General features: G+C 42.2%; 1 protein-coding gene across 1 annotated transcript in view; it reads right to left on the bottom strand.

The window, feature by feature from the left end:
• Positions 1-15071, bottom strand: part of vipr1a (vasoactive intestinal peptide receptor 1a) — a 45036-nt gene that overhangs the window by 14120 nt on the left and 15845 nt on the right. Inside the window, exons 4-6 of the mRNA XM_072668923.1 lie at positions 7455-7561; positions 6478-6575; positions 3790-3922 (exon numbers count right to left, since the gene is read on the bottom strand). Coding sequence (XP_072525024.1) covers positions 3790-3922; positions 6478-6575; positions 7455-7561 — 338 coding nt within the window. The remainder of the gene's footprint in view (positions 1-3789; positions 3923-6477; positions 6576-7454; positions 7562-15071) is intronic.

Raw genomic sequence — 15071 nt, forward strand, 5'->3', positions numbered from 1 at the left:
ATGAGCGCTTTAAAGATAGAAATGTGTCGGAAAATCTTGTCTTGTTCCAGTGGAAGATGCATTAAGGTCAATTCAGAAGAGGTCAGTGGAGTAATAAATATTAATGTAATTAGAGCTAAGGTTGGAGTTATGGCATACGAGAATCTCCATCCAAAACAGATGAAAGGCTCTATTTCAGTCTGTAAACACAGATAAAGCACTCCTGAGCATAATGGTATTGCATAATTCTCAGATTTAGCAGCAGTAGTAGCAGCACCTTATTTTATCAGCAGGAATTACCCCCTTAAACTCTACAGATCAGTCATTGGCTCCAGTCATTCTCGCAACTATTAAATACAAAACCATTCGTCATCTTGCGTGTTTAAGGTGGTAGTAACTTCAGGCTTCTGCAGATGGCGTTGCATGAAGACAATGGGGTTATCAATACCTGTGGTGAGTGTGATGGGATTCATGCAGGATATACTCTTTTTTAATACCCCTGATTAAGAATTAACAATGAATGAGCAAGTGTCCCAATACTTTTGTCCATTTAGTGAATGTATGCCATGGTTCCTGCATCTTCTTTCCCTTGAATCTAAAGGCCTGCTCCGTGCATGTTTAAGGTAGTGTTAAGTTCAGGCTCTAGCAGGTGGCGCTGCGCGAGGGTGATCTGACTATAAATACCTGCGGGGTGTGTGACGGGACTCAGGCTTTGAGAAGAGTTGGTACAGTGCAGTGATTGTCTTGTTGGATGTGTGGTAAATGGGTGGCAAAGCAGATGTTAATGATTGGCCAAAAGGAGTGATTGCATTTGGCCATAGTGTCATCCAGCAGCGGCAGAAATCCCTACAGGAAATTCTCCTCATTCTTGAGCAGATGTAAGCAAAGGCCTCTTGCGTGCCACTGTGCTCTATATGTTGAAGGAATGCAGTTCCCTGTGGAGTGTTCTTTCAGAAATTGGTGGTAAAGGACCTGCACTGACCTCCAGAAGCAGTGCTAGCCTGGAAGCGAAGCAATATTTTATTCACAAGCCCTGGTCGTCAGCTTTGTCTTTTAGCCACAATTCTGAAGAGAATTTCCTGTAGACTGGGATTTCTGCCACTGCTGGTAGACCAGTATGACCGCATGCTTCCATACATACGGTCATACTGGTCTACCAGCAGTCTAACAGTTGCACTATGGCTGCCATATGGCTGAACCCATTTTCCAGACATCCAACCAGGTACTCACTGCATTGTACCACCTCTTCTCAATGTCTGTGTCCCCTCACACACTCTGCAGGTATTTGTAGCCCAATTATCCTCATGCAACGCCATCTGCAGGAGCCTGAAGTCACTACCACCTTAAACACGCAAGGTGACAAATAGCTTACTAGTTATAGTATGTAACATCTGTAGTAATTTCAGAGCAGTTTCCAAATAATGGATAGCATGCCTACAGATTAAAGGGAAAGAAGATGCAGGAATACATACGTTAAATGGACAAAAGTATTGGGACGTCTGCTCATTCATTGTTTCTTCCAAAATCAGTGGCATTAAAAAAAAGATTGCTGGAGAAAAAGATTACCTGCCTCTACTGTCTAGGGAAGAAGGCTTTCTACAAGATTTTGGAGGAGCATTGCTGTGAGGATTTGATTGAATTGAGTGACAAGAGTGTTAATGAGGTCAGGATGTTGGATGATCACCACTCCACGTCATCCCCAACTCCCCAACTCCCTAGCTTATCTCAAAAGATTGGATGGAGCACCATCCATCATTCCAGAGAACACAGTTTCACTGCTCCACAGCTCGATTCTGAGGGGGCTTTATACCCCTCACGTAACCGACACCCGGTATTAGGCATGAAGCCAATAGGTTCAAGTTTATCTGCTCCAGATAGTCCTATTTTATTGACAATACTTCTCTATAGGGACTAGACAAGTTTTGTGTGTGCATTTGCACATCTGTGTCACCAATAGGTGCAGCTTAAAGTAGCTGTATGCATGAAAATCTCACAGTTAACCCTTATGCTAAGAATGGAGGGTGACCTTAGGGAGTCATAATAATTAATCACTGACCACTAATCACCAGGCGCAAGGCTGGTGTACTCCCTGGACAGGGCACCAGTCCAGTCCATTGCAGAGTAGTGATGACCCAAATACCAAATTTATAAAATAATAATAAGCCATTATTGAAGATTTAACCAGTTAACTCACACTTTGAGAGCATGGAGTCTTTAACGACTGAATTACAACCAACAGGCCAGCAACAGTAGAGCCCCAGCAGGCAGCTGGACAGCACACTGGGTCGAGGCAGCAGGTAGCAGCAGAATACAGCTAATAACAGCCAGGCCAGCATGATGTTTCCAGAAGAAAGGATTATAGTATCAGACTGACTAGGCAATGATTTAAGACCACTCGGCCTGTAATCTGCAGCTCCAACTCACCGACAGGCCCTCCATAAAGCTCCCGAGCATCACAACCACACTGTTTATCTTTCAGAATCAGTCAGTAGGCCAGGTATGACGTAAAACAGATGACTGAGCGCTTACTGGCCGGATGACTGCCAACCCTTCAAAACAAGTACAGCAGCCAGCCTGGGAACCAGCTGACTAACAAAAAGCAAAGAGGCTAATAGTGTGTAATACATGTCATGATGTTTTTAGAGCTAAAAGCGAGATCTGGTGTGATCCAGTCTGGTTAAACTGGTTAAAGGTGCTGTATACGATTTTAGAGAAACACTACTGATATTTGAACTCAACAGCAAAACACACCCCCTCCATTCAGTGCTCCTTCAGAAGCTCCACCCCCACCCAAGATCTCCATAGATTTAAAACCCTATGCAAATGTTGTACGACAGAACAACGTAATGGCAAGTAATTAGCTTTAGCTAGGTTAGCGTTAGCTCGGTTGTGGGTTGGCAAATTGTTGCTGTGCCAGATACACAGTCTCCACGGCCCCTCCCTTTCTCCCCTCCTGAGAACAGGCATGAACGCCCCCTGTTGCTGACTGGCTGCACTAAGTATAAGATCCTTGAGGAACTGATGGAGGTTCTTCAATTTGAACCTGTGGAGGAACCTCTTAAGGTACTTAAGGTTTTCGAAGGTTCCTCCACAGTTTTATGCTGATGTAGGAACAAAAGTTACTCAAGGATCTCTTAACTCTTAACAGGGTGGAGTAGTGTTGTGTTTTTCAGTCCAAGACTTTTTTCAGCTCGCAAACAGAGCTCATATCATATACAGCCCCTTTAATGTGAGGACTGACATTGAAAGGCATGTAACACTATTACATGTTTCTCTGGAATTTATAATAAATAAATCGACTGCATTTACTGAGATGCGAATTGGTGACAGTCCAAGTTCAGTGTTTGTTAGCAATGTTAGCCTAGGTTATCCAGTTCTAAACTAAAGAAGCATTGATTACATCTGAGGTCAGTGATAGACTATGGTTACTTGATTTTTCTCTGAACTTTTCCTTTAACCATTCTGCTATTTACAAAGACAGGTGAACTACTCTATCCATAAGCCTGTAAGGATGCTTATAAGCTGCTATACATTACACCATACCAGAAATTCGTTTACAAATATGATTTAGCTGTTAGTATTTAATAGCAAATTGTGCCTTTTGTGCTTAAAGGAGAGCTTATTTAGCCTACTTATTATTTTATTTAAAAAAACTGTGTAATTCTGAAGTTAGAAAATGGTCATGTAAAATTAAAAACGTAAAATACATGTAAAATACAGAAAAATGTAGAACTTGGGCCTTTAAACTTAAAAAGTGTCATTGTGCAATGTCTCTTTTTACAGCTAGCATGAGGAGGAGGAGACACTTACAGATCCTGGATTGCAGTCGTCTGGCTCCTCCACTTCATACAGCACCACGTCCTTGATAATAACAGCAATGGCCTTCAGGATGAAGGACAGGAACAGGTGAATGTGGATGTAGTTCCTTGTGCAGTGGAGCTTCCTGTGCATAGACCATGTCATATTAATATATGACTTAATGTACTTCAGTGTTTCAGATATTAAGCTCATAATAACTTCATAACGTCATGGTAGAGGGGTACAGGCAAGGTGTTGTGGACAAAAGTATTGGGACACCTAGACATTACACCTACGGGAGCTTTTATCATTCTATCCCATTCTAAACCTATAAGCATTAATATGGAGTCGGCACCTTTTGCAGCTCTAACAGCAGCAGGTCTGGAGCTCTGCAGTTATTGAGTCAGTTGGAGACTTTTCTGCACTCTGCTCTGAGCTCAGCACTCGGCCCTGACCCCGCTCTGTAACCTTACGTGGTCTGACAGACACTTGGTGGCTGAGCTGCTCTCTGTGAGCTGTTCCTCCTAAACTTTTCCACTGTTCAATAATAATACCACTCACAGCTGATGGAGGAAGATCTAGAAATTTCACCAGCTGACTTGTTGTTGTAGGTGCAGCAGTGTCTCCTATTACATACAGAACCACGCTGGAGTTCAGTGAGCTCTTCAGAACGAAGAAAGGCAGACTGCATGGCTAGAGGCTTGATTTTATACACCTGTGGCTGAAATTGGACTAAATAAAACACCTAAATTCAATGATTAAGAGGTGTGTCCCAATACTTTTGTCCCTATAGTAGTATATAATACAGTAGGTTCACTTGGACAGTCAATAAAATGGCTGTATTTGGGTTGTAGTCACGGCAACCCCTGGTTTCTTTTACTACCACTGTAAAGTCCTCTATAATAAGCCTTTTCATACCAATCCTCAGCCATAACATTAAAACCACCTGCCTAACATTGTGAATGTGCTGCCAAAACAGCTCCAGCTTTAACCTATCGAGACATGAACTCCACAAGCCCTCTAAAGGTGTCCTTTAGTGTCTGGCCTCCATGGGTCATATCAATGAACATTGGAAGCCCTGGTTCACCAGTTGTCCTTCCTTGCTGCATTTTTCATCGGTACAGACCCACAAGACCTGCCTGATGTTTTGGAGATGCTCTGACCTAGTGGCCCAATTTGGCCTTTGTCACTTTGTCTTGTCAAAGTGTCTAATGTGTAGATCCCATCCCTTCACAGGTGCCACTTTAACAAGATAACCAACGTTTTTATTGTTATGGCTGATCAATGTATGCAGCTTGCCTCAGTGGTCTCAGAGTACCACTAGACAGCAGATGTCTTGTGTCGCGAGACTACAACCTGCAAAGGGGCCGTGTCTCTGTGTTATTGAGTATATGGTAGACTAAAGGCCACGAAAGGAAGCTACTGAAGATGTGTTGAGATCATTCGAAGAGGTGGGGGACAGACTGGATGACATCATATCCGGCTCTGAGCTTTTATATAATCAGTGTCTGAAACAAGTGATAAACCTGGTCACCATGACTCAGTCTGGGTTTATTCCATTGCATTGTAATGGTTAGTGTTCTTCAGTGGATACAAGCTTAGTCTTGTCCTGTGTCTAGTAGGCAAAGGAGATTTAGTTTTTTTTTTACATAACATTGCTAAAGGCATTTAATTGATTTGTCTTATTAAGCACATTTAATCACATTATATCAAACATTATTCACATTTGGATTTTTGACAGTGATCAGTGATTACTACATTAAACAGTAACACAGGCCATAGCAGTTCCATCACATTCCTAACATGAGCATTAAGCACTAATAAATGTTGTTTAAAGTAGAATTTCACGGAATGTTTAAAATTGCCACATAATTAAACCATAAAGATTCAAAATATTGCCTGATGCTTGAGACACTGTTTTGTGAAAGGTTTTAGATGACACTTTGGCTTATTTTGACTTTGACTGTATTTTTTTAACCCAAGGCCAGTTGTGCTCTCTCAGGCTCCGGCTGCTGATGGCAGGCAGCATGACTGGGATTCGAACCAATGATCTTCAGTCTGCTGGACCTTTAGGCAAAATAGTGCCCTAGCCAACATGCTCATGTGGAGCTCACATGGGTGGAACGTGGGCTAGGTGGGTTCCAGGTGGGCATTGGCTCTGAGTGGATTTGTAGATGTGTTGTTACTGGTACCCAATTGGGCTTCCCAAACTGGCCCTATTATTACGTATGCAGTGCACAGCCCAGTGCAGTGTTTCCATCTCAATAAGTGGAATTCCCCTTTATGGTTTATATTAACTAAGCTGTTTTAACTACTGTTTTCCAGCCAAGCTTCACCCTTGAGGCTCTCAAGGACGTGTAAATGGAGGTGCTGCCTTGTCAATCTACATTCATTTACAATATGAACTAAATATATGTTATATATGTATAAAGATATAGCTTCTAAATGATCGCTTGTCCAGTTTTAGTGAGCATGACATGGTCATCAAGGGACCAAAAAAACAGCATGCACGTATTTGCGGAACACTGATGTCCAACATGCCCTTTTTAAAAGACTGTAAAGCATAAAAGAAGCTGATAAAAACATGCATCAGCGACACAGACAGCAATAAAAGATCAGTGCTGCATGGCGTGCTACTTCCTTCAAGCCATAACTCACTGCGGTTTCTGAGTCAACATAAAACAGGATGCTGTGGCTTACCTGAAAAAGCATAAAATAAAGATGGCGATTACAAGGGAAGTCAGGGACACGGTGTGACCAATGGTGTAGCCAATCCTCACCGAGCTCAGAAATGCACCCTGAGAGACAGAGCGGCACGCAAACATTAAACACACACCGTTACACAGAATGCACATGTTATGTATTGGCATATACACTATATGGACAAAAGTATTGAGACACACCACTTAATCACTGAATTCAGATGTTTGATTCAGTCCCATTGTCACAGGTATATAAAATCACGGCTCTAGCTATACAGTCTGCCTTTCCACATATTAGTGAAAGAATGGGTGGGAGTGCTGAGGCACACATCAACCATAACACTGTTACTGAGTAGGTCCCCCTTGTGCCATCACAGCAGACCCGACTATCTGAGGCATGGACTCCACAAAACCACTGAAGGCGTCCTGTGGTATCTGGCACCAAGACTAACGTTAGCAGCAGTCCCGTAAGTTGTGAGGTGGGGCCTATATGGATCGAACGTGGACACCTTTAGCTCTTTGATGTGATCCATGGAGCCCACCTCATAACTTACAAGACTTACAAGACAAAAGGAGCTCTGTGGTGGCACAAGGGGGATCAGCTCAATATCAGGAAGGTGGTATTAATGTTATGGCTGATCTTTTTTTTTTTCAGTGCATTTGGATGAATGGCGTATTCCAGTCCTGGAGGGCCGGCCTCTGGCAAAGGTTGGTGGTTGCCTTGCTTAAACACACCTAATTCAACTCAAAGTGGGTGTGTCTGAGTAGGGTAACTACCAAAGTTTGCTGGAGACCAGTCCCCCCTGGTGTATATTCTTATAATAACAATACCACACTGTTTGTGTGTCTGCATGGACACTTTGATGACTGGTCACCCTCTGCGGTCATCCATCCCACAGCATTTGTACTTGCCAACAGCAATTACAAACCTTGCTAAGACTACAAACTATCAAACACAGTCCGGGCCATACATACCATTTCCTCCCCCTCTGTGAAATTCAAGGTATAGCCGCAATTCTGCGCAATGACTGCGGGGTCTATGTTTGTCCAGCCGTCCACGGTGCAACTCTTTGATATATTACCTACAGAGACAGAGAAGGCAGGACTGATTACAACCCTCTTCACACTGCTGCTGTAAACCATAAGCTGGCTTGATTGAATTATATTTGTTGTAATTCACCTGCTGTAGCCATCATCCCCAGAGCTGTAGCACATATCTTTATATTAAGAACCTCATATATAGCTCTTTACGATGCTCATGTCCTTCGACTGAGCACAGGATCAAAAAACCCACACAGAACACATTTAAGCCACTGGTGAGTCATTCCTCCAGCATCTACTGCGACACAGACACACACACAGCACAACCAAAGCCAAAGCCAAAGCCAAAGCCAAGCATAAGGCCTTTAAATAAATTCTAAATAATCCACCACACTTTCAAATAAAACACCGCAAGGCCTGCAGCCACAGATGTCTCCGCTGTTAATGGTTGCAGAGGGGTTTGGACCATCTTCGCCTCGTCTCTCCACACGTCGTTTTTCCAGAGTTGTGAAACAAAACATCAGCGTTCACCTTTGGCTTTTCCAAATCAGAGTGAGTTACGTCCTACGTCCGCTCGGGTGAGGTTTTGCAGACGCCGCTGGATTTTAGATTCTGCTAAATGTTCCTGCACTTAATGGTGATTCCCAAGAGCAATCAGAGCCAGATACAAAAAATAAATAAATAAAGAGGGCATGATTGAATCGAGACTGATTTCTCATCTCGGCCTATGGAAATATTGAGAAGAAGGAGCTCATCATCTTCAGATAAGTGGAGGAGGCCCCAAAAAAAACAATCCTGTAGTAAGGCTCTGGAGCTCATTATGCCACTCCATTTGCAGTGTTAGATATGGTCCTTGGCCATGGTCATCTCCTGGACACCTTTACTCATGCTGGAAATATATTGCAAAGCAATACACCAGGGTTTTTCCAACCTCATCTGCTACATCTGCTTCCTCGTACTTCGTAGAGCTCTGACAACTCATTGATGCAAAGCTGAGTTAGGAAATATCTCAATTTCTGGAGGAGGAAAATGCCTAAAGCCCTTCCTCCACCCCCCAATCTAACCTCTAAAGTTAGATCCAAACAATAAATTCCAAAAATCTCTTGTTCCAGCACAGTGTTTATTGAGAGTATGCAGTTAACAGGAGCAAAATATATTTAAAAAAAGTTATATATGTGTTTTATACAGTTTTTATAAATTGACAAAAGTATTGGGACACCTGCTTATTTACTCTTTCTTCCAAAATCAAGGGTATAAAAAAGAGTTGATCCTGCTTTTGTTTGAGTAACTGTCTCTACTGTCCAGGGAAGAAGGTTTTCTACTAGAATTTGGTGGAGCACTGTTGTGAGGACTTGATTATATTCAGCAACAAGACAGTTGGTGAGATCAGGATGTTGGATGATCATCACCCTCCATCATCATCCCCAACTCCCCAACTTATCCCAGAAGTACTGGATGGAGCACCAACTCTCTTCCAGAGAGCACAGTTCCACTGCTCCACAGCTTAATGCTGGGGGGCTTTATACCCCTCAAGCCCACGCCTGGCATTAGCCAGCATGGGGCAAATCGATTTATGTTTATCTGCTTCAGAAAGTCCTATTCTATTGTCAGTATCTCTCAACAGGCACTAGACAAGCTGAATGCATTCATTACAAGGGGTGTCCACAAACATTTGGACATATAGTGGATATTCAGAATGAACACATAATTAAAGAATTACATTAAATGAGGTTAAACTGCTTGTTTTCTAGAATGGTTGTGATTGACATTTGTCCCCGGCACACCTTCTTCAAACTTGTGCAGAAGAAGAACCCATTAGAACAGAAGCAATGAAGACAGCAGAGATCCAAAGCGGAAATGATCTTAAAAAGACCCAAACCTTCTGCGACTTTCCTACTGAAATTAGCCAGCGGCCATTGATGAATTCCCCAGAGGGGGTGATTGCTCTGCACTCGTTCAGTCATGTTAGTCATTAGATGCTACAATTATAGAGAGGAGCCATGAATAAAACATCACCATCTACACTTCGGAAAAGGCTCCTAATTTGTAGAGCTCTCATTAGCCCTGAGAATCACGCTGGGAATAATTAAGGGGAAGAGAGCAGATTTCTGAGAGAACGCAAAAGAGTAGACAATCCACAGCTTTAGATATATATTATAATAATATATAACTATATATATGGAATTATATCCAGCCTTCCAGCCAGTAACTGTATTTCACCTAAGTGGAAATGGTTCGGTCAGCCATAGCATTAAAAGCACTGACAGGTGAAGTGAAGAACCTTGATAATCTGGTTATAATGGCACCTGTCAAGCAGTAGGATCTACACATATGGCAGCAAGTGAAGGTGATGTGTTGAAGAAGAAAAAATGGGCAAAGTAAGAATCTGAGACACTTTGATAAGATCCAAATTGTGATGGCTAGATGGCAGGTCCAGAGCATCTCCAAATCATCAAGCAGGTCTTGTTGGGTGTTCCTTGTATGTTGTTATCAGTACCTACCAAAAGTGCTCCAAGAAAGGACAGTCGGTGAACCAGTGACAGGGTCATGGGCACCTGAGGGTCATGGGCACCTGAGGCTCACGGATGCTCATGGAGGCCCTACCTCCTAACTTAGAGGACTTCTTGGTGCCAGATACTACAGGACACCTTCAGAGGTCTTGTGGAGTCCATGCCTTCATGGGTTAGAGGTGTTTGGGGGCTACACGATAGTAGGCAGGAACACTAGGTTATTGAGGTCGGGATGTTGGATGACAACCACCCCATCTTATCATTCCCAACTCTCCAACTCATCCTAGAAGTATTGGATGAAGTACCAACCATTATTCAAGAGAACACAGTAGTTCCACTGCTCCACAGCTCAATGCTGGGGGGCTTTACAGCCATCTAGCCCATGTGTGGCATTAGGCAGCATGATGCCAATAGGTTCATGTTTATCTGCTCCAGAGAGTCCTATTCTATTGGCAGTATTTACCTACCAAAACTGCTCCAAGCAAGGACAACTGGTGAACCAGTGACAGGGTCATGAACACCTAAGCCTCATGGATGCAGATACCACGAGACACCTTCAGAGGTCTTGGAGAGTCCATGCCATGATGAGTTAGAGCTGTTTTGGTGGCAAATAGGAGGCCTACACGATACTACACAGATAGTTTTAATGTTATGGCTGAACAGATTAAATCGAATGACCATGAAAGCACTAAGCACAAATTTAATTAAAATTCAAGTTGTAAAATTTAACATGAATACATGGACAATGACAATACGATTTTTTCACTCCTGCCTACAGTACTGAGCCTGAGGTTTGTCTCTGAATCTCATTTCCAGGAAACGAACTCAATCCCCAGCTTGGATTCCATGTATCAACAAATTGAGGGTAAATTCAGAAGAGATAAGAAGAAAGGCTCTCAGACATGCAAAGCAGGCTGTAATCTGTCAAAGAACGACCCATGAATATTGAAGAGAACAGCATGTTTTTGGCATGTAGGGTCCCAGGGCTTTTAAAATGGTAATCATCATCTCCTTACACATTTGGCCGTCATCTGTTAGAGGCGGCGCATTGTCTTCTGAACAGTGAAGCTTATCTGACACACTATAGGAAAAGTGTGCCGGCTGTGGCTTTGAAAGTGACACCTCCGAAACAGCTGGAATTCTCTTTTGAACACTAAATCAATTCAACTTGTCTTTGACAACTGAATGATGAGGCAAAAACAGCTGTTTCTGGCCCTAGATCTACTCTTTTAACCCAGCGGTCCTCAACCCTGGTCCTGGAGGCACCCTGCCCTGCACATTTGAATGCTTTCTCCTCCCAACAGCCCTGACTGAACTAATCGGCTCATTAACAAGCTCTTGTAGGGTTGCAGGGGGTGTGTTAAAGCAGAGAGTCCACTAAATTGTGCAGGGCAGGGTGACCCAGGACCAGGGTTGAGAAACATTACTTCAACCTCTTGCATTTTCAGGCTTATTACATTGCTGGGGTTTATTATTCAGTGATCACAGGGAAAACTATTCAAAGTTTTTTAGTTGATAATTTAGTTGATAAGATTTAAACAGCCATTCAAAACAGTCATTTAAGAGGTTTGGTATGAAATGCTTGGTTCTACAGAACCTTACAGCGTGGAACTGGAAATCTGAGTTTAATGCCTCTTAAAGCTCCCTCACAGAAACTTATTATACTTACCAACTTATTTTTTTTACTATTTCTTTTAATATTTAGTAGTTTTCTAAAAAAGCTATCAAGGTGGAGGGCCTTGTGAGCCAAATAGTCCCCAAACAATTAGGAGTTACAGCATGAGTATAGAATCATTTTTTATTGAAGTTTTATTGCTGTTAAGTTTTTCCTTGTTGGATGCTCTATGTTTTTTTAGTATTCTAATTCAGACCACAGTGTGGATCGCCCTGGATTTGTTCAATTTCATCAAAGTAACATAAAAACAGGTGTAATTGATGTATTATATTCCTATTTATGTGTTTCTAATTATAAATAAGGAGTTCTGACATTAATTTAGACAAAACGATAAATGTCGTGCTTTGTTAGATCACACTCAGGACACTCATCAATGAAGCATCATATTATTAATAGAGGAAAAAAGATTAAACAGCAGAAATGGACGTCACTCTAAGGCCTGCAGAAAGGGGTCAGGGAGACAAAGGCAAGACTCTTATTCAAGAGTCTGAATGTCTCTTGAATAAATTATATATTAAGTAAAATATGGTTAATGAGACTATGAATGCAAGGCTTCCTTTGTTTCCACTGCCAATTCAGAGGCACTGAATCTTTAGTTTAATCCAAGTGAGGAGTGCTGCAGACAACGACGGCACTTGGATAACAGATTCTTGTCAGTTCTTCATCGTCCAGGCCTCTGCAAGAACTATTTTCAGGTGCACTTATATAACCACTTAAAAAAAAATCCTAAGCCTGCAAGTCAAAAGTGCAAAAACACCACTCAAACTCAGGCGACTATTATATCATCACACCTAGCAATTCTGCTAAATCCTTGGGAGACCAAGTTCTTCAACATTCACAAGACAAGTCATTTCACTAAAGCATTACATCTCAATGGGGAAACACTAGACCAGCCAATCTACTCATCCAGCTATGTGTGCATTACGGATGCGCAAGACATTGTCTCCTTAATCTCCAACAGCAGGGACTAGACAGGAGAAGATAAGCTACCGCTGTTGGGGTCCGCACCGCGGACAGGATTTGTTTTGAATTGCGGCTCCACCGGAGGAATGCTTTCATCAGGCTGAAAAACAAGGGGGCAGAGGATTTTTGACGTTGCACACCAAGACACACGCGGGAGCTAATCGGCCATGGGCTGTGTTGTTTCAGTGCTCGGGCGCTGGGGCGCTTTGGCGGACCCTCACTTGTTTAATCACAGCGGCTAGTTTGGTGCTAAAAGTTAGCTCAGTAGTGATTATCAGTGTGTAAACTTGAGGGCTAAATCATCACACATTTGACTGAAACTGTGGCGAGGTGTTTAGTAATCTCTAACACACTTGTTTATGTGGTTTCTAGCACCATATGACTTGCTGTTATATCTATAATCATGGATTAAAAGTATGCTACATGCAAAAAACAGTAGTAGCCGTCACCTTAAGGCCTGAATTGTAACATAACACGGTGTTTAACAGTGACAGAAACCACATAAACATGTCTGATTGACATTACTTACTAAAGTGAGGTGTTTTGAAGTGAGTGTGTGTTAATTATTTATTAGCTAGATTAGCATTGTAGCTCCACTGCAAAAACTAAAGGACCATTCAAGTATTTATATCAGCTGGTCGTTTACATTTGGTTTAAGGGACAAACTTCGCCAGTTTCACAAAATTTCCATACAACAGCTAGCTAAAGACTTTGGCGTTTACCACAACTGGTTTGACAATCCTTTGCCAGTGTTTTATGGCAAAGCTAAGCTAAATATGTACCACTTTTTATGTCTCAGGTTAGCTTTGTTAGTATTGTACCAGATTAGCATATTAGTCAACCAGTTAATAACTTAAAGTGAATTACTTAAGTGTTTCGACTTAAGTCTTTTTTGGACTATGGATACAATGGTTGACGAAGTGATGTTTCAAGCTTGACATGTTAAATGTATTCACATCTTTATGTAAAGTTTGTTATTGATTACAGTGGGAGTTAGACCACTAGCAAAAGTGTCAAATCTTTTAGGTGCTGGGGAATTTGATCCAGCTGAAGACCAGTCGTTGCTGGTAGCTAGTTTCAGATGACCTAAGCTTCAAGTACAGCTCGGCTCCACCTGCCATCCCTCAAAATCCAATCACGGAAGACGAGCGCCCAGGCTTTTTTTCTGTCCTGGCACCAAAGTGGTGGAACGAACTTCCCCTGGGTGTCCAACGCTCGCTGTCTTCAAATGCAGACTGAAGACCCACCTCTTCTGAGAATACTTGGGCGTATAGCAGAGTAATCACCTTACTGACTTGTGTTTAGTAGAGTATAATTAGAGGATCTTTGAATTATTAGTCTATTGAAACTAGCTGAGGTTTTTCTTGGGTAAAGAGCAAAGCACTTTTGAAAGTTGCTCTGGAAAAGAGCGTCTGCTAAATGCCTTAAATGTAAATGTAAGCTGGTGTTTGATGGTCAAGGTGTTTGAAAGACTGGTCATCTAGAGGAAAACATACTCTATGCGGCCTAACCAGCTTAGCTCTTGACCACAGCATATGTATTCATATGCAAGTTGGTCATCAAGCTGGCCATACTGGTTGATTAGTTCAGTAACAGCCTGCATGGACATGCATCATACTGGTAAACTAGCTTGGTCAGGTTGTTTATATTGGTAGATCAAAACTTATCGAAGCTTAGCTTGTCAACCAGCTTAACCAGCTTGAGTTGGCAGGCTGTTTTGTCAGCTGGGTATACATAGATAATTGAAAACTTCATATCTGTGGGACACCAGTGTGTCCTCAATAGTGACAGTCCCCATCCAACAGTCATAGGTTTAATCATAATGTGGTTTTATTAGAATTAACTATAATGTGGCTGTGGTTTGAGAATGAGAGCTGTTTTTACCACCCGAGTTATGAAGCAAAAATAACACCAAAAAGGGCTGGTGAGATGAATGGCTTCGTAGCTGCTGTAAAGCTCCTAGGTAAAAAGTTCAGAAGTGTCGGGCCGCGTGAGGCCCCGCCCGTGCTGGATTTATGACATGTTCCTGGATCCGCGTGGCCCCACGTTTCGTAATGCTTGTTTTCCTCTCAACTCTCCTGTAAAACTAAGGAGCTCTTGGCCTGAGCGTGACGCAAGGGTCAAAAGGCTTGATATCTCTTAATTTGATACGGAACAGGAAGATTCTTAGCCATGGAATTTTTGCTCACATGGACAACAAAAAACATTACTTTTTTATAACATACTTTCATTTAGACATTATTTGAATTTATAATTCTAAGTGTAGGTGGGCAAAATGTTGTTTTTACTATGATAAATCACGTTCATGTGCTTTCTTATGAGTATATAAGTATCTTCTAGAGCAGTAGTTCCCAACCCTGGTCCTGGAGAACCCCCTACCCTGCACGTTTTAGGGGCCTCCTG

Source organism: Salminus brasiliensis, chromosome 23 (genome assembly GCF_030463535.1).
Source record: "Salminus brasiliensis chromosome 23, fSalBra1.hap2, whole genome shotgun sequence".
NCBI classification, from domain to species: Eukaryota; Metazoa; Chordata; class Actinopteri; order Characiformes; family Bryconidae; genus Salminus; species Salminus brasiliensis.